Genomic DNA, 19,360 nt, shown 5'->3' on the forward strand with positions numbered 1-19,360 from the left:
TTTTCATCCGTTTATTTGCTCTGGTTTTCAAACCCTCATATGTGCGGCTGTATTTGTTCTATCAACGCCAAATGAAAAGTGTCAGAATGTTTCCAGTCTGCACTTTCAAATGTAATTATCCCCAGTGGTCTACGGGGACGGCTTCTGACGCTGCTGAAAAGGTCATGTGGTTGAGTCCTGGGGCTCCGTTTCTGCCGTCAGGTATTGAAATGGGATTAAAAGACGATTAATGAGTCTTTATTAGTTACAAGGTCACTAATGTACGTCTGTCTGAATGCTGTTGTGGCTGTCCCAGGTGCATGATGGGAGTTTGTCCCCGGCCCCCCCGTCGTACCTGTCCCCTGCGGTCAGCGCTCCCAGTCGGTCCTCTCCAGGCTGTGGTTCTGAGCGGTCGTCCAGGATCCTCTGCACCTGGAACTCCATCTCCCGTGGCGTCAGCAGCCGTCCGGCGTGGTACACCCACAGACGGAAGTACCGCCCCTTATGGTACACGCCCACAAACTCACTGTCCTGCCAATGCTGGAGGACATCTGTGTGTGGGGGGGGGACATGTCCACAGACACACATCAGCCTTTAGGACGGTTTCCTCTGCAGGTGGAGGTCACATGACCCAAATGTCCACCTTTAACCCTTAAAGTGTGTGTGTGTGTGTTTGTGTACTTGTGTGTATTTGTGTGTGTGTGTATTTGTGTATCTCTTACCTGTCTCTATTCCAGGTGTGCGTGTTGTGTTGAACATCCTCTCACACTGTGCTGCACACAGAGGAATGACTGTACCTGGAACACGACTCTGACACACACACACGCACACACACATGCACACACACACACACACACGCACACACACACACACACACACACACGCACGCACACACACATGCACACACACACACACACACACACACGCACACACACACACACGCACACACACATGCACACACACACACACACACACACACACGCACACACACACACACACACACACGCACGCACACACACATGCACACACACACACACACACACACGCACGCACACACGCACACACACACATTTTAATATTTCCATTTCTGTCATGTGTGTCCTTTTGTTTTGTAGTAGATTTACGTCACATGTTGGTAGACCCTTTAATGGGTTAATGGGTTAACCCTTAAACCCTTTAACCCTTTAATGGGTTAACCCTTTAACCCCTTAACTCCTGACGTGTCAGTGCTGACACCTCCTGCCTGTAGGATTTATTTAAATATTCATAGAAATTCATCCGTTTACTCAATAGTTCATTTTCCAGTCCTGTTGGTAGAATAGGAAAAAAGGTGAACAACACACACATCCAAAATTAGAGGTGTGCAGGATCCCAAAAAGTAGAACGTGAAAAACTAAAGGAAGGTCCGCACAACCTGTGAGCTCCCAAACCATTTATTGGTGACGTTTGGGGCCGAGGCCCTTCATCAGACTGAGGACAGAAACTTCCACAGGTGTTTTATATGGAGCGTCTAATCACAACACATGACCCGCGTTATACGTCATAACAGAAAGAAGTATTAAAACTTTACAAACATATGATCAATTATAAATGATCAACAGTCACACATTTTACCGCCTCATTTGAAAGACTGATCCACAAGATAAATGGACAGATGGCTATATATAGAAGTGTGTGGGAACCCTTCTTAACACAGATCGGCTCATATTGAGGGATGCTGATTGAACTTGGCTCATGCTGGAAGATCCAATGTGCCCCCCCCCCCTTTTTTTTTTGTTTGTTTGTTTGTTTGTTTGTTTGTTTATGACTGACTGGCTGGGGGAGAGGGGGGATTGTGGGAGAAAAAGGAAGAGTTGTTCCTTCAACATGGACATCTTACTAATGTGTGTTCTTTCCAGTTTAGTGCAAGATGCAATGTGTTCGGCTCTGTGCTAGGGCTGTGGACTAATTGTGATGTCCTTGATTTATTTTTTTTTAAAAATGTGATTTGTGAACTTTTGAAGGACTCAATAAAAAAAAAAAAAAAAAAAAAAAAGTCACACATTTCAAAGTATCCACAAATACTAAATACACAGGTGTTTTATATGCAGTGTCCGACCACAATAGCACGTGACATGCAATATACGTCATCTTAGAAGAGCAGAAAAGAACTCATAAAGCCTTATCATACGTACAATCAATCATAAATCATAAAGTGTTTCAAATGTCGACAAATATACATACTTTTTAATGATCAAACTGCTTTGCACTCATATTTGTAAACAGATATGAATCCCATTTGTACAGGTCCATGTAGTTCTACTGTCCATCTGAATGTGGTGACAAACACACAGCATGTGTGCACAGTTCTCATTAACAAAAATACAAGAACACATTTACAAAAGCAAAAACAAAAGAAGAACTGTTTTTAAAAAAAAATTAATATTGGGCAACGTTGAGATGCATCCAAACAGACATGTAAACTGCAGTGTTGGACTGAGGATATACATACTACACACACTGGAGTGAAGTGGTCTGTGTGAAGATTAACTTTAGGAACGTGTGAGAAGTTGTGAAGAGTCTGTAAAAATGGTGTGAGCTCAGATTCTTCACTGAGGCCTTTGGGGTTAAGTGTATCTAAAGTGTCAATCCAAAAAGCCTCCCGTTGGAGTAACAAGCGGTTGACATCACCCCCTCAGCTGGGCACACTGACTTTTACTACGCCCAAGTACTTGAACATACTGACACTGTGTTGTGTTTGTGTCAAATGTGTGGCCACTGGGCTTTTTGTGTCTTTAATATGTAGGTTTGATCTGTTCTGAGATCCTGGTTTTCAAATGCCTACTAGTTCTACCAGTGTAGGCTAGTCCACATGGACATTTAACATGTACATTATGTTTCTTGTGTTACAGGTTATTGTTCCTTTGATTTTGTAGGATTTGCCAGACCTAGGATGAGTAAAGGTCTGTGTTTTATGTGTAAAATTACACTGAGTGCAGTGGCCGCATCTATAGTTACCATGTGGTATGTTTGGTAAAAAATGTGGCTGAGTCAGGGGAGGTAAATGAGCCTGAACCAGCATGTTACTCACATGTGGTGGTCTTTGGAATCCAACTGGTGGTGGTGCAGAAAAGTCTTTTAGGTTCAGATCTGACTGTATTCTGTGCCAGTGTTTGTTGATAATCTGTACAAAGTCTTTGCCCAAGGGTGAGTATTGTATAATACAGCTGATTTTGGACTCTGTTTTTTTAGGTTTTCTAAGTTGAAGACATTGATTTGGAGTCTTTTTGTCAAACCTTTTTCGTGCTTCTGAGGTCCATTCCTCTTTATCCTGTCTTTGTTGGAACCGCTTTACCAGATCCTCTGCTTGAGTCTCATACTCACAGTCAGAGCTGCATATACGGCAGATCCGGTTAAACTGGGAAATGGGTAAGCTTTTGTTCAGAGGCGTAGGGTGAAATGATTCACCATGTAAAACACAGTTCCTATCAGTGCTTTTACCATATAGATTTGTGTACAGTTGGTTTGAGTCTTTGTACACAAGAATGTCTACAAAGTTGATCTTCTGCATGTCATATTCCATGGTAAATCTTAGATGTTTGTTGTTGTTGTTCATAAACTCATGAAAATGCTTGAGTTGTGACTCAGTTCTGTTCCAAATGAAAAATATATCATCTATGTACCTCCTCCACTTGTTGATGTAATGCAGATGTGGATTGTCTCTTGGATTGACACTTTAGATACACTTAACCCCAAAGGCCTCAGTGAAGAATCTGATCTCACACCATTTTTACAGACTCTTCACAACTTCTCATACGTTCCTAAAGTTAATCTTCACACAGACCACTTCACTCCAGTGTGTGTAGTATGTATATCCTCAGTCCAACACTGCAGTTTACATGTCTGTTTGGATGCATCTCAACGTTGCCCAATATTAATTTTTTTTTAAAAACAGTTCTTTTGTTTTTGCTTTTGTAAATGTGTTCTTGTATTTTTGTTAATGAGAACTGTGCACACATGCTGTGTGTTTGTCCCCACATTCAGATGGACAGTAGAACTACATGGACCTGTACAAATGGGATTAACATCTGTTTACAAATATGAGTGCAAAGCAGTTTGATCATTAAAAAGTATGTATATTTGTCGACATTTGAAACACTTTATGATTTATGATTGATTGTACGTATGATAAGGCTTTATGAGTTCTTTTCTGCTCTTCTAAGATGACGTATATTGCATGTCACGTGCTATTGTGGTCGGACACTGCATATAAAACACCTGTGTATTTAGTATTTGTGGATACTTTGAAATGTGTGACTGTTGATCATTTATAATTGATCATATGTTTGTAAAGTTTTAATACTTCTTTCTGTTATGACGTATAACGCGGGTCATGTGTTGTGATTAGACGCTCCATATAAAACACCTGTGGAAGTTTCTGTCCTCAGTCTGATGAAGGGCCTCGGCCCCAAACGTCACCAATAAATGGTTTGGGAGCTCACAGGTTGTGCGGACCTTCCTTTAGTTTTTCACTGTTGGTAGAATAGACCTTGTTTTTTCCATAGACATCTGAGCATGCTCAGTTCAAGCCCCGCCCCCTGTGGAATGAAGGGGGGGGGGGGGGGGGGGTTCAATCACAGAGCAGTGAGTGAGACCAACTCAGTATAAAAACAGACGCTTTGGGCTTTTTTTTTTTTTTTTTTTTTTTTTTACACTGTTTTACTTGTGGGTGTTTTTTGTTGTTTCCGGTGTTGTGGTGATTTTTTTTTTTTACTGTTTTTAACTGGACTGATTCAGAAAAAAACATAACCAAAACTAAAACTACTGAGACCAAATTACAAAATAGTTATTTATTTTGATATATATGTGTGTATGTGTGTGTATATATATATATATATATATATATATATATATATATATATATATATATCCTTTTTTAGTAAAATTTTTGCATATTTTTTCATATTATTATTATTATTATTTTTGCTGGCACTTTTTTATTTTCTCCTGTATTTTGTTCATTTTGTTGCATTTATTGTTCATTTGTGGGTGTATTTATTTCATTATGATGCTCTTTTCTTCATTTCGTCCTTTTTTTTGCTTGATGTCTGTGTGTCTCAGTCTGCTGTGTGGACAGTGGTCAGTTCTTACTGGTTTCAGCTCCTCTCTGTTGACCTTGCGTCGGTACAACAGCAGAGCGGTGATGGTGTTTCCTGCTCTGGCTGCTTGGACGGAGGTCGGAGTCACGTACAGAAAGTCCTGAAAACACAGACAACAATGAACACCAGGACAGGAAGGACAGATAAAAGGGACCCCCTGATGACCCCATGATGACCCCCTGATGACCCCATGATGACCCCCTGCTGTGGGTCAGTGGAACGAACGGCTCATCAGAGTTTATACCAATGTTTTTCAACCTTGGGGTCTGGACCCCACATGGGATCGCCTGGAATTTGTAGTAATTGATAAAAAATTTAAACTTACTAATAAAAATTTACATTCTATAACAGTGGTTCCAACTTTTTTTTTTACTCGTGACCTCATTTTAACATCACAAATTTCAGGAGACCCCAGGCATTCAAAACAGAAACTTTTTTTTGCTAAAATTATTTTTTTTGATCATGTAATAGTTTGCTATACTATGTCGCAAATAAACATTAATTATAGACAACATTTTGACTATATAATGTAAATTTTTATTAGTAAGTTTTAATTTTTCAATATTTTTTGTAAATTCTTAGAAATTTCAGGCGACCCCAGACATTCAAAACAGAGACATTTTTTTTGCTAAAATTTATTTGTTTTTGATCGTGTAATCGTTTGCTATAATATGTTGCAAAAAACATTAATTTTAGACAACATTTAGACTATATAATGTAAATTTTTATTAATAATTTTTAATTTTTCATCAATTACTATAAATTTCAGGTGACCCCACGTGGGGTCCAGACCCCAAGGTTGAAAAACACTGTTATACAGACTGAATGTGTCTAAAACTAATGTTTATTTGCAACATATTATATCGAAATATTACACGATCAAAAACAAATTAATTTTAGCAAATAAAAAGTCTCTGTTTTGAATGTCTGGGTCGTCTGAAATTTGTGCTGTTAAAATGAAGTCAGGAGTAAAAAAGGATGGAAACCACTGGATTATATGATGGAAAAATAACAGCAAAGTTCAGACATTTATATAAATATGACTCTGAACACATATATGAACTTTAAGGCTTCAGACTGTATGCACTAGTTCATATTTATTTATTTATTTTTTATTTTATTTGTGTGGTTGTGTGTAGTTGTGTACTGTTGTGTGTAGTTGTGTGTCGTTCTGTAGTTGTGTACTTGTGTGTAGTTGTGTAGTTGTATAGTTGTGTAATTGTGTAGTTGTGTGTAGTTGTGTGTCATTGTGTAGTTGTGTACTTGTGTGTAGTTGTGTAGTTGTATAGTTGTGTAATTGTGTGTAGTTGTGTGTCATTGTGTAGTTGTGTACTTGTGTGTAGTTGTGCAGTTATGTAGTTGTGTAGTTGTGTGTAGTTGTGTAGTTGTATAGTTGTGTAGTTGCGTGTAGTTGTGTGTCGTTGTGTCGTTGTGTAGTTGTGTGGTTGTGTGTGGTTGTGTAGTTGTGTTACCATGCCGTAGTAGTTGCTGTTGACCATAATGGGTCCTCTGCTCCTCAGGTAGATAAACTCCTCCCACCAGTCACTGACCTGGAACCACCAGAAAACACAACCTGTTGATCAGCTGATTCTACCAACATTTATTCCCTCCACCAGGACGTACTGAGATCACTTTGCTTTGTGTGTTTGTTTGTTTGTTCATCTTTAGTGTAAAACTCTTCCACCCATCTTTCCCAGATCTTCCCCACAGATAGGCCTAGGCCCTGGGACCAACCCAGTCCATTTTGGTCCCAGTAGGACAAAGTTCAAGGTCACAGCAAGGTCACAACATCTACAGTTTTCCATCTGTCATCACTGAGACATTTTCCAAAATTCATCCAAAATTCCAATCGACTCCGATTCTCCTCCAGTTGGATCCACCTGTAGCTTAGAACAGTCTCTTGTATGTGGAACTAAACTGTCCACATCCACTGTGGAATGTGGACTCTGTGGACATTTACACTGAACACTGAAAATCCCATTTCCCACACATTTAAAATTAGAACTCAACTAATATTGATGTGAATTGAATCTAATTGGACAGACACATGACTGGGACCAGATTCAACTGTTTGTGTGTATGGAACAACCTGGAAACTGTTGGATTTAAACAGACAGAGTGGATCCACACATGCACAGAGTTCAGGCTGAAGGAGGAGCTGTGAGTTCTGAACACTGGTTTACACTGGAACACCAACGACTGCTAGATTTACTATTGACTGATTATTGATGGAGTATTGATGAACTACTGATAGACTATTGGCGGACTATTCATGGACTATTGGTGGACTATTGATGGACTATTCATGGACTATTGGCAGACTATTGGTGTACTATTGGTGGACTGTTGGTGGACTATTGATGGACTATTGGTGGACTATTCATGGACTATTCATGGACTATTGATGGGCCATTGGTGGACTACTGATGGACTGTTGGTGGACTATTGATGGGCTATTGGTGGACTATTGATGGATCATTCGCTGACTGTTGGTGGACTATTGATGGATCATTCACTGACTATTGGTGGACTATTGGCGGACCATTGATGGACTATTGGTCGACTATTCACTAACTATTCACAGACTATTGATTGACTATTGGTGGACTATAGATGGGTTATTGGTGGACTATTGATGGAGTATTCATGGACTATTGATGGACTATTGGGATCAGCTGTTGTCCATCTGTAAACCATCAAACATCTTCTCCTCCTAAACCTTCAGTCAGAATGTCTGTATATTTGTTGTGGAACATCTTTGGGGTCAGGTCTACCAAGTTTGTTCAAAAATCATTAATTTTTGAATTTTTTAAATTAAATTTTCAAATGTTTTAAATCCTTATTGTTTTATATTGAGACACATTTCAAAGAGCTATAAGTTGAAAACAGTCAAAGATATTGTGATCTAATGATTATTGGTAATAGATAGGAAGTCACAGAAGGACAGAAGGACGGACAGACAGATGGACAGAAGGATGGACAGATGGACAAATGGATGGACAGATTGACAGAAGGATGGACAGACAGAAGGATGGACAGAAGGATGGACAGATGGACAGACAGATGGACAGAAGGATGGATAGATGGACAGAAGGATGGACAGAAGGATGGACAGAAGGATGGACAGACAGATGGACAGAAGGATGGATAGATGGACAGACAGATGGACAGCAGGATGGATAGATGGACAGAAGGATGGACAGATGGACAGAAGGATGGACAGACAGATGGACAGAAGGATGGAAAGATGGACAGACAGATGGACAGAAGGATGGACAGACAGATGGACAGAAGGATGGATAGATGGACAGAAGGATGGACAGGATGGACAGATGGACAGAAGGATGGACAGAGAGATGGACAGAAGGATGGATAGATGGACAGACAGATGGACAGAAGGATGGATAGATGGACAGAAGGATGGACAGAAGGATGGACAGACAGATGGACAGACAGATGGACAGAAGGATGGATAGATGGACAGACAGATGGACAGAAGGATGGATAGATGGACAGAAGGATGGACAGATGGACAGAAGGATGGACAGACAGATGGACAGAAGGATGGAAAGATGGACAGACAGATGGACAGAAGGATGGACAGACAGATGGACAGAAGGATGGATAGATGGACAGGATGGACAGATGGACAGAAGGATGGACAGAGAGATGGACAGAAGGATGGATAGATGGACAGACAGATGGACAGAAGGATGGATAGATGGACAGAAGGATGGACAGAAGGATGGACAGATGGATGGACAGACAGATGGACAGAAGGATGGATAGATGGACAGACAGATGGACAGAAGGATGGATAGATGGACAGAAGGATGGACAGATGGACAGAAGGATGGACAGACAGATGGACAGAAGGATGGACAGACAGATGGACAGATGGTAGTCCATCAGCAGACTGCCACAGTAAAAACTGAACCCAGAATGGGCCCCAGGCTCCTGTATTCCATCTGCACATTTACAGATCTGACCTCCATTTGACCTTTGGAGGTCAAAGGTCATGTGGTCAGTGGGGTCATGACACCTGTATATGTCATCATTCTGTTCTGTTGAATTTAGAAACACTCTGTCCATCTGACTGTTGTCCTGTTTCTTTTCCTCTTGTACATGTTTTTAGTCTGGGTTTGACCTTTCAGGGTCACTGAAGGTCAAAGGTCACGGCACCAAATGAAAGCCTGTGTCCTCCTTAGACCCACGAGACCCAGGAAGTCTCCATTTAAAACTGTTTTCCATTAAACACTGGTCTGGACCGAGGTTCCAATAGTTCTGGAGTTTTCATTCTAGTTTAGTTTGATTCAGTTTGGACTTTTTTTCTCTAATTCAGTTTGTTTTCATTGGTTTTCACAGCAGGTTTGATACTTTTATGAGTTTTCATTTTTTCTAAATGCTTCGTTTTAGTTTAGTTTAGTTTTTTCATATCTTTTATCGTCCTAGTCTCCATGTTTCCAAGTAGAGTGGACCAGAAGAAACCACAAGTGATGGACCGACAAGTGTCATATGGAGACAGCACAGAAAAGTGAGAAAGAAAGAAATCCATTTAACATCAAACTGAAAAAAAACAAAACAAAGAGAATGTGATCCAGAGTTTTTATCTGTTTTAGTTTGTTTTAGAAACACACGACAGTTTCAGTTAGTGAGGGTTTTGACTTTAATTTAAGTGTGTGTCAGTGTGTGTCAGTGTGTGTCAGTGTGTTAGTGTGTGTCAGTGTGTTAGTGTGTGTCAGTGTGTGTCAGTGTGTGTCAGTGTGTTAGTGTGTGTCAGTGTGTGTCAGTGTGTGTCAGTGTGTGTCAGTGTGTTAGTGTGTGTCAGTGTGTGTCAGTGTGTGTCAGTGTGTTAGTGTGTGTCAGTGTGTGTCAGTGTGTGTCAGTGTGTTAGTGTGTGTCAGTGTGTGTCAGTGTGTGTCAGTGTGTGTCAGTGTGTTAGTGTGTGTCAGTGTGTTAGTGTGTGTCAGTGTGTGTTAGTGTGTGTCAGTGTGTGTCAGTGTGTTAGTGTGTGTCAGTGTGTTAGTGTGTGTCAGTGTGTGTTAGTGTGTGTCAGTGTGTGTCAGTGTGTGTCAGTGTGTTAGTGTGTGTCAGTGTGTGTCAGTGTGTGTCAGTGTGTTAGTGTGTGTCAGTGTGTGTCAGTGTGTGTCAGTGTGTTAGTGTGTGTCAGTGTGTGTCAGTGTGTGTCAGTGTGTTAGTGTGTGTCAGTGTGTGTCAGTGTGTGTCAGTGTGTTAGTGTGTGTCAGTGTGTGTCAGTGTGTGTCAGTGTGTTAGTGTGTGTCAGTGTGTGTCAGTGTGTGTCAGTGTGTCAGTGTGTGTCAGTGTGTATCAGTGTGTGTCAGTGTGTCAGTGTGTGTCAGTGTGTGTCAGTGTGTGTCAGTGTGTGTCAGTGTGTCAGTGTGTGTCAGTGTGTGTCAGTGTGTGTCACATGTCCACACTCACATAGTTGGTGGCCCACAGTGCCTTCAGTTTGAGGTACCGCTGGAGTCGGTTTCCCAGACTGGACTCAAACTCAGAGGCCAGTTCAGTCATCCTGTGGTACTCCAGATCAGACAGAAGGGGGCGCACTGACTGTAAGTACTGACAGGACCACACACAACGACGACAACAACAACAACAACAACACACATTAGTATGGAGTCTGGATAGAAAATACAGGAAGTTTAACCCTTAAAGGTGCTGCAGACTTTCGTACCAGTTTTTCTTCAGATCTGTCCAGCCTCAGGGAACTCGGGCATCTGAGGAATTTTTTTTTTCGTGACGTGCGAACCTCCGTTTCCCACAGTGCACGTCGCAACAACAAATTCTGAAGATGCCTGAGTTCCCACCCCAGGTCTGAATGTTTGTTTGTGGTGGATGGAACTAAGAACCTGTTCACTGTAGAGCTCCACCCATTATCGGCGCCGATATTTGGAAATTTGACATATATCGGTATCGGCCTTTTTTTAATCCGACGGGCCGATATTAAGAAATCAATTTAAAACGGAGTTATTTCAGCTCAGATGCAGCCACAACCCTCTCTCTCTCTCTCTCTCTCTCTCTCTCTCTCTCTCTCTCTCTCTCTCTCTCTCTCTGATTGGTTGAGGCTGAAGCTGTCCTCACACAAGCTGTCCTGTTCTATACATTTACTCCATTACTAACCCATAGTGTGCAGAGCGTTTAGATCCAGACTGAACTCATGTTCTGGTAAAAGCTCATCAGACTCCACCTCAGCGTGCTTCCATAAAACAAGTGAAGTGAGTTTTTTACGCTCTCTCTCTTAATCCCACACACATGCTTTTCTCTCACAGACTGTTTCTATCTCCATATTCTCTGCAGTCTAATTCACACACATGTCAGGAGGTCATCTGTAGTAAACCCCCCCCCCCCCCCCCCCCCCACACACACACACACACGTCAAATAGTGCCGCTGTGGGGCTCTGACCGCATGCGTCGGTTTCTGACTGTTTGGGATGAGACTGTGTTGGTGTGTAATGTAATAGTGTGTGTTTGTGTTAAAGTCACATGAAGAACTCTACAACTCACAACTCCTAATGTCACTGTGAGCTTTCTAGTCCTATGATCTGAAAATTAAAGTGAAGATGACAGAGTCAAATTCAGAAGTGACTGATCTGAACATGGTGGAACATTTTAAATCCTGTGTGTGCTCATTAAAGCCCTAAAGGCTGTTTGTGTTCTGTCAGGAGTTTACCTGCACTCATAGACACTATTAGACTTTTTATGGAGCTTTTGTCACATTAATCATTAATAATGTAGCAACATAGTTTTGAATGACAGGGTCCCTGCTATCGCACGGTAAAATATAAAATTTAATAATGAAATCAACTTAAGACTTCCCAAATGCTGTCATAAATGAAGCATGATGAGTTGAGCAGATGTCAGCATGTGGCCCCAGAGTTTACCAGAGTCTCCTGTATTTGTGTTGTGTTTGAACTTCAAACAAAGAGAAGTCATTATAGTTCTATTTAAATGTTACTTTATTTACTGTGGAAAAATTTCAGGGAGCTATTTATTTAAGCTTTTATTCAACTTTATAAGAGATGCTTCTGAGTCTAGGAAATCCATGCACTTCTGGAGCTATTATTTTCTATTTGTTTGATTAAATAAACATGTTTTAGGCATTTAAACAAAGTTCAGTGTTTGCATTATTCCAAATTTTTCACACCAATTTTTACACTTTTACTGCAAATGAATATCAGCTCCAGATATCGGTTATCGGCCTCCTCTAACTACTAATAATCAGTATCAGTATCGGCCCTGAAAAACCCATATCAGTTGATCTCTAGTTCACTGTAATGAAAGAGATTCAGCTGAGGAACGACAGACAGACCAACAGACGAATGAAACTGAGGATGGACAGAACTGAGGACAAACTGGACATGAAAGTCTGCAGCACCTTTAAAGAACCAAACGTCCACCTTTAACCCTTACACACCCAAATGTCCACCTTTAACCCTTACACACCCAAATGTCCACCTTTAACCCTTACAGACCCAAATGTCCACCTTTAACCCTTACACACCCAAATGTCCACCTTTAACCCTTACACACCCAAATGTCCACCTTTAACCCTTACACACCCAAATGTCCACCTTTAACCCTTACACACCCAAATGTCCACCTTTAACCCTTACACACCCAAATGTCCACCTTTAACCCTTACAGACCCAAATGTCCACCTTTAACCCTTACACACCCAAATGTCCACCTTTAACCCTTACACACCCAAATGTCCACCTTTAACCCTTACACACCCAAATGTCCACCTTTAACCCTTACACACCCAAATGTCCACCTTTAACCCTTACACACCCAAATGTCCACCTTTAACCCTTAAAGTGTGTGTGTAGTTGTGCATATGTGTGTAGTTGTGTATATGTGTGCAGTTGTGTATATGTGTGCAGTTGTGTGTTTGTGTGTAGTTGTGTGTTTGTGTGTAGTTGTGCATATGTGTGTAGTTGTGTATATGTGTGTAGTTGTGCATATGTGTGTAGTTGTGTATATGTGTGCAGTTGTGTATATATGTGCAGTTGTGTGTTTGTGTGTAGTTGTGCATATGTGTGTAGTTGTGTATATGTGTGTAGTTGTGTGTTTGTGTGTAGTTGTGTATATGTGTGCAGTTGTGTATATATGTGCAGTTGTGTGTTTGTGTGTAGTTGTGCATATGTGTGTAGTTGTGTATATGTGTGCAGTTGTGTGTTTGTGTGTAGTTGTGCATATGTGTGTAGTTGTGTATATGTGTGTAGTTGTGTATATGTGTGCAGTTGTGTGTTTGTGTGCAGTTGTGTGTTTGTGTGTAGTTGTGTATATGTGTGCAGTTGTGTGTTTGTGTGCAGTTGTGTGTTTGTGTGTAGTTGTGCATATGTGTGCAGTTGTGTGTTTGTGTGTAGTTGTGCATATGTGTGCAGTTGTGTGTTTGTGTGTAGTTGTGCATATGTGTGCAGTTGTGTGTTTGTGTGTAGTTGTGCATATGTGTGTAGTTGTGCATATGTGTGCAGTTGTGTGTTTGTGTGTAGTTGTGCATATGTGTGCAGTTGTGTGTTTGTGTGTAGTTGTGCATATGTGTGCAGTTGTGTGTTTGTGTGTAGTTGTGCATATGTGTGTAGTTGTGTATATGTGTGCAGTTGTGTGTTTGTGTGTAGTTGTGCATATGTGTGCAGTTGTGTGTTTGTGTGCAGTTGTGTGTTTGTGTGTAGTTGTGTATATGTGTGCAGTTGTGTGTTTGTGTGTAGTTGTGCATATGTGTGCAGTTGTGTGTTTGTGTGTAGTTGTGCATATGTGTGCAGTTGTGTGTTTGTGTGCAGTTGTGTGTTTGTGTGTAGTTGTGTATATGTGTGCAGTTGTGTGTTTGTGTGTAGTTGTGTATATGTGTGCAGTTGTGTGTTTGTGTGTAGTTGTGCATATGTGTGTAGTTGTGCATATGTGTGCAGTTGTGTGTTTGTGTGTAGTTGTGTATATGTGTGCAGTTGTGTGTTTGTGTGTAGTTGTGTATATGTGTGCAGTTGTGTGTTTGTGTGCAGTTGTGCATATGTGTGCAGTTGTGTGTTTGTGTGTAGTTGTGCATATGTGTGCAGTTGTGTGTTTGTGTGTAGTTGTGCATATGTGTGCAGTTGTGTGTTTGTGTGCAGTTGTGCATATGTGTGCAGTTGTGTGTTTGTGTGTAGTTGTGTATATGTGTGCAGTTGTGTGTTTGTGTGTAGTTGTGTATATGTGTGCAGTTGTGTGTTTGTGTGTAGTTGTGCATATGTGTGCAGTTGTGTGTTTGTGTGTAGTTGTGTATATGTGTGCAGTTGTGTGTTTGTGTGTAGTTGTGCATATGTGTGCAGTTGTGTGTTTGTGTGTAGTTGTGTATATGTGTGCAGTTGTGTGTTTGTGTGTAGTTGTGCATATGTGTGCAGTTGTGTGTTTGTGTGTAGTTGTGCATATGTGTGCAGTTGTGTGTTTGTGTGCAGTTGTGCATATGTGTGCAGTTGTGTGTTTGTGTGTAGTTGTGCATATGTGTGCAGTTGTGTGTTTGTGTGTAGTTGTGCATATGTGTGCAGTTGTGTGTTTGTGTGTAGTTGTGCATATGTGTGCAGTTGTGTGTTTGTGTGTAGTTGTGCATATGTGTGCAGTTGTGTGTTTGTGTGTAGTTGTGCATATGTGTGCAGTTGTGTGTTTGTGTGTAGTTGTGCATATGTGTGCAGTTGTGTGTTTGTGTGCAGTTGTGTGTTTGTGTGTAGTTGTGTATATGTGTGCAGTTGTGTGTTTGTGTGTAGTTGTGCATATGTGTGCAGTTGTGTGTTTGTGTGTAGTTGTGCATATGTGTGCAGTTGTGTGTTTGTGTGCAGTTGTGTGTTTGTGTGTAGTTGTGTATATGTGTGCAGTTGTGTGTTTGTGTGTAGTTGTGTATATGTGTGCAGTTGTGTGTTTGTGTGTAGTTGTGCATATGTGTGTAGTTGTGCATATGTGTGCAGTTGTGTGTTTGTGTGTAGTTGTGTATATGTGTGCAGTTGTGTGTTTGTGTGTAGTTGTGTATATGTGTGCAGTTGTGTGTTTGTGTGCAGTTGTGCATATGTGTGCAGTTGTGTGTTTGTGTGTAGTTGTGCATATGTGTGCAGTTGTGTGTTTGTGTGTAGTTGTGCATATGTGTGCAGTTGTGTGTTTGTGTGCAGTTGTGCATATGTGTGCAGTTGTGTGTTTGTGTGTAGTTGTGTATATGTGTGCAGTTGTGTGTTTGTGTGTAGTTGTGTATATGTGTGCAGTTGTGTGTTTGTGTGTAGTTGTGCATATGTGTGCAGTTGTGTGTTTGTGTGTAGTTGTGTATATGTGTGCAGTTGTGTGTTTGTGTGTAGTTGTGCATATGTGTGCAGTTGTGTGTTTGTGTGTAGTTGTGTATATGTGTGCAGTTGTGTGTTTGTGTGTAGTTGTGCATATGTGTGCAGTTGTGTGTTTGTGTGTAGTTGTGCATATGTGTGCAGTTGTGTGTTTGTGTGCAGTTGTGCATATGTGTGCAGTTGTGTGTTTGTGTGTAGTTGTGCATATGTGTGCAGTTGTGTGTTTGTGTGTAGTTGTGCATATGTGTGCAGTTGTGTGTTTGTGTGTAGTTGTGTATATGTGTGCAGTTGTGTGTTTGTGTGTAGTTGTGCATATGTGTGCAGTTGTGTGTTTGTGTGTAGTTGTGCATATGTGTGCAGTTGTGTGTTTGTGTGTAGTTGTGTATATGTGTGCAGTTGTGTGTTTGTGTGTAGTTGTGTATATGTGTGCAGTTGTGTGTTTGTGTGTAGTTGTGTATATGTGTGCAGTTGTGTGTTTGTGTGTAGTTGTGCATATGTGTGCAGTTGTGTGTTTGTGTGTAGTTGTGTATATGTGTGCAGTTGTGTGTTTGTGTGTAGTTGTGCATATGTGTGCAGTTGTGTGTTTGTGTGTAGTTGTGTATATGTGTGCAGTTGTGTGTTTGTGTGTAGTTGTGCATATGTGTGCAGTTGTGTGTTTGTGTGTAGTTGTGCATATGTGTGCAGTTGTGTGTTTGTGTGCAGTTGTGCATATGTGTGCAGTTGTGTGTTTGTGTGTAGTTGTGCATATGTGTGCAGTTGTGTGTTTGTGTGTAGTTGTGCATATGTGTGCAGTTGTGTGTTTGTGTGTAGTTGTGCATATGTGTGCAGTTGTGTGTTTGTGTGTAGTTGTGCATATGTGTGCAGTTGTGTGTTTGTGTGTAGTTGTGCATATGTGTGCAGTTGTGTGTTTGTGTGCAGTTGTGTGTTTGTGTGTAGTTGTGTATATGTGTGCAGTTGTGTGTTTGCGTGTAGTTGTGCATATGTGTGCAGTTGTGTGTTTGTGTGTAGTTGTGCATATGTGTGCAGTTGTGTGTTTGTGTGCAGTTGTGTGTTTGTGTGTAGTTGTGTATATGTGTGCAGTTGTGTGTTTGTGTGTAGTTGTGTATATGTGTGCAGTTGTGTGTTTGTGTGTAGTTGTGCATATGTGTGTAGTTGTGCATATGTGTGCAGTTGTGTGTTTGTGTGTAGTTGTGTATATGTGTGCAGTTGTGTGTTTGTGTGTAGTTGTGTATATGTGTGCAGTTGTGTGTTTGTGTGCAGTTGTGCATATGTGTGCAGTTGTGTGTTTGTGTGTAGTTGTGCATATGTGTGCAGTTGTGTGTTTGTGTGCAGTTGTGCATATGTGTGCAGTTGTGTGTTTGTGTGTAGTTGTGTATATGTGTGCAGTTGTGTGTTTGTGTGTAGTTGTGTATATGTGTGCAGTTGTGTGTTTGTGTGTAGTTGTGCATATGTGTGCAGTTGTGTGTTTGTGTGTAGTTGTGTATATGTGTGCAGTTGTGTGTTTGTGTGTAGTTGTGCATATGTGTGCAGTTGTGTGTTTGTGTGTAGTTGTGTATATGTGTGCAGTTGTGTGTTTGTGTGTAGTTGTGCATATGTGTGCAGTTGTGTGTTTGTGTGTAGTTGTGCATATGTGTGCAGTTGTGTGTTTGTGTGCAGTTGTGCATATGTGTGCAGTTGTGTGTTTGTGTGTAGTTGTGCATATGTGTGCAGTTGTGTGTTTGTGTGTAGTTGTGCATATGTGTGCAGTTGTGTGTTTGTGTGTAGTTGTGTATATGTGTGCAGTTGTGTGTTTGTGTGTAGTTGTGCATATGTGTGCAGTTGTGTGTTTGTGTGTAGTTGTGTATATGTGTGCAGTTGTGTGTTTGTGTGTAGTTGTGCATATGTGTGCAGTTGTGTGTTTGTGTGTAGTTGTGTATATGTGTGCAGTTGTGTGTTTGTGTGTAGTTGTGCATATGTGTGCAGTTGTGTGTTTGTGTGTAGTTGTGCATATGTGTGCAGTTGTGTGTTTGTGTGTAGTTGTGCATATGTGTGCAGTTGTGTGTTTGTGTGTAGTTGTGTATATGTGTGCAGTTGTGTGTTTGTGTGTAGTTGTGCATATGTGTGCAGTTGTGTGTTTGTGTGCAGTTGTGTGTTTGTGTGCAGTTGTGTGTTTGTGTGTAGTTGTGCATATGTGTGCAGTTGTGTGTTTGTGTGCAGTTGTGTGTTTGTGTGCAGTTGTGTGTTTGTGTGTAGTTGTGCATATGTGTGCAGTTGTGTGTTTGTGTGCAGTTGTGTGTTTGTGTGTAGTTGTGTATATGTGTGCAGTTGTGTGTTTGTGTGTAGTTGTGCATATGTGTGCAGTTGTGTGTTTGTGTGTAGTTGTGCATATGTGTGCAGTTGTGTGTTTGTGTGTAGTTGTGCATATGTGTGCAGTTGTGTGTTTGTGTGCAGTTGTGTGTTTGTGTGCAGTTGTGTGTTTGTGTGCAGTTGTGCATATGTGTGCAGTTGTGTGTTTGTGTGTAGTTGTGCATATGTGTGCAGTTGTGTGTTTGTGTGTAGTTGTGCATATGTGTGCAGTTGTGTGTTTGTGTGTAGTTGTGCATATGTGTGCAGTTGTGTGTTTGTGTGTAGTTGTGCATATGTGTGCAGTTGTGTGTTTGTGTGCAGTTGTGTGTTTGTGTGCAGTTGTGTGTTTGTGTGTAGTTGTGCATATGTGTGCAGTTGTGTGTTTGTGTGTAGTTGTGTATATGTGTGCAGTTGTGTGTTTGTGTGTAGTTGTGCATATGTGTGCAGTTGTGTGTTTGTGTGTAGTTGTGTATATGTGTGCAGTTGTGTGTTTGTGTGTAGTTGTGCATATGTGTGCAGTTGTGTGTTTGTGTGTAGTTGTGCATATGTGTGCAGTTGTGTGTTTGTGTGTAGTTGTGCATATGTGTGCAGTTGTGTGTTTGTGTGTAGTTGTGTATATGTGTGCAGTTGTGTGTTTGTGTGTAGTTGTGCATATGTGTGCAGTTGTGTGTTTGTGTGCAGTTGTGTGTTTGTGTGCAGTTGTGTGTTTGTGTGTAGTTGTGCATATGTGTGCAGTTGTGTGTTTGTGTGCAGTTGTGTGTTTGTGTGCAGTTGTGTGTTTGTGTGTAGTTGTGCATATGTGTGCAGTTGTGTGTTTGTGTGCAGTTGTGTGTTTGTGTGTAGTTGTGTATATGTGTGCAGTTGTGTGTTTGTGTGTAGTTGTGCATATGTGTGCAGTTGTGTGTTTGTGTGTAGTTGTGCATATGTGTGCAGTTGTGTGTTTGTGTGTAGTTGTGCATATGTGTGCAGTTGTGTGTTTGTGTGCAGTTGTGTGTTTGTGTGCAGTTGTGTGTTTGTGTGCAGTTGTGCATATGTGTGCAGTTGTGTGTTTGTGTGTAGTTGTGCATATGTGTGCAGTTGTGTGTTTGTGTGTAGTTGTGCATATGTGTGCAGTTGTGTGTTTGTGTGTAGTTGTGCATATGTGTGCAGTTGTGTGTTTGTGTGTAGTTGTGCATATGTGTGCAGTTGTGTGTTTGTGTGCAGTTGTGTGTTTGTGTGCAGTTGTGTGTTTGTGTGTAGTTGTGCATATGTGTGCAGTTGTGTGTTTGTGTGTAGTTGTGTATATGTGTGCAGTTGTGTGTTTGTGTGTAGTTGTGCATATGTGTGCAGTTGTGTGTTTGTGTGTAGTTGTGCATATGTGTGCAGTTGTGTGTTTGTGTGTAGTTGTGCATATGTGTGCAGTTGTGTGTTTGTGTGCAGTTGTGCATATGTGTGCAGTTGTGTGTTTGTGTGTAGTTGTGCATATGTGTGCAGTTGTGTGTTTGTGTGTAGTTGTGCATATGTGTGCAGTTGTGTGTTTGTGTGTAGTTGTGCATATGTGTGCAGTTGTGTGTTTGTGTGCAGTTGTGTGTTTGTGTGCAGTTGTGTGTTTGTGTGTAGTTG

At 41.1% G+C, this 19,360-nt stretch overlaps 1 protein-coding gene across 1 annotated transcript in view; it reads right to left on the reverse strand.

Annotated features, from left to right (window-relative positions):
* Window positions 1-240: 240 nt before the first annotated feature.
* Window positions 241-19,360, reverse strand: part of LOC115415977 (carnitine O-palmitoyltransferase 1, liver isoform-like) — a 29,332-nt gene continuing 10,212 nt past the window's right edge. The window contains exons 4-8 of the mRNA XM_030129657.1: window positions 10,560-10,697; window positions 6,590-6,667; window positions 5,110-5,217; window positions 702-789; window positions 241-530 (exon numbers count right to left, since the gene is read on the reverse strand). Coding sequence (XP_029985517.1) covers window positions 256-530; window positions 702-789; window positions 5,110-5,217; window positions 6,590-6,667; window positions 10,560-10,697 — 687 coding nt within the window. The 3' untranslated portion in view covers window positions 241-255. The remainder of the gene's footprint in view (window positions 531-701; window positions 790-5,109; window positions 5,218-6,589; window positions 6,668-10,559; window positions 10,698-19,360) is intronic.

This window comes from Sphaeramia orbicularis, unplaced genomic scaffold, assembly GCF_902148855.1.
Source record: "Sphaeramia orbicularis unplaced genomic scaffold, fSphaOr1.1, whole genome shotgun sequence".
NCBI lineage: Eukaryota > Metazoa > Chordata > Actinopteri > Kurtiformes > Apogonidae > Sphaeramia > Sphaeramia orbicularis.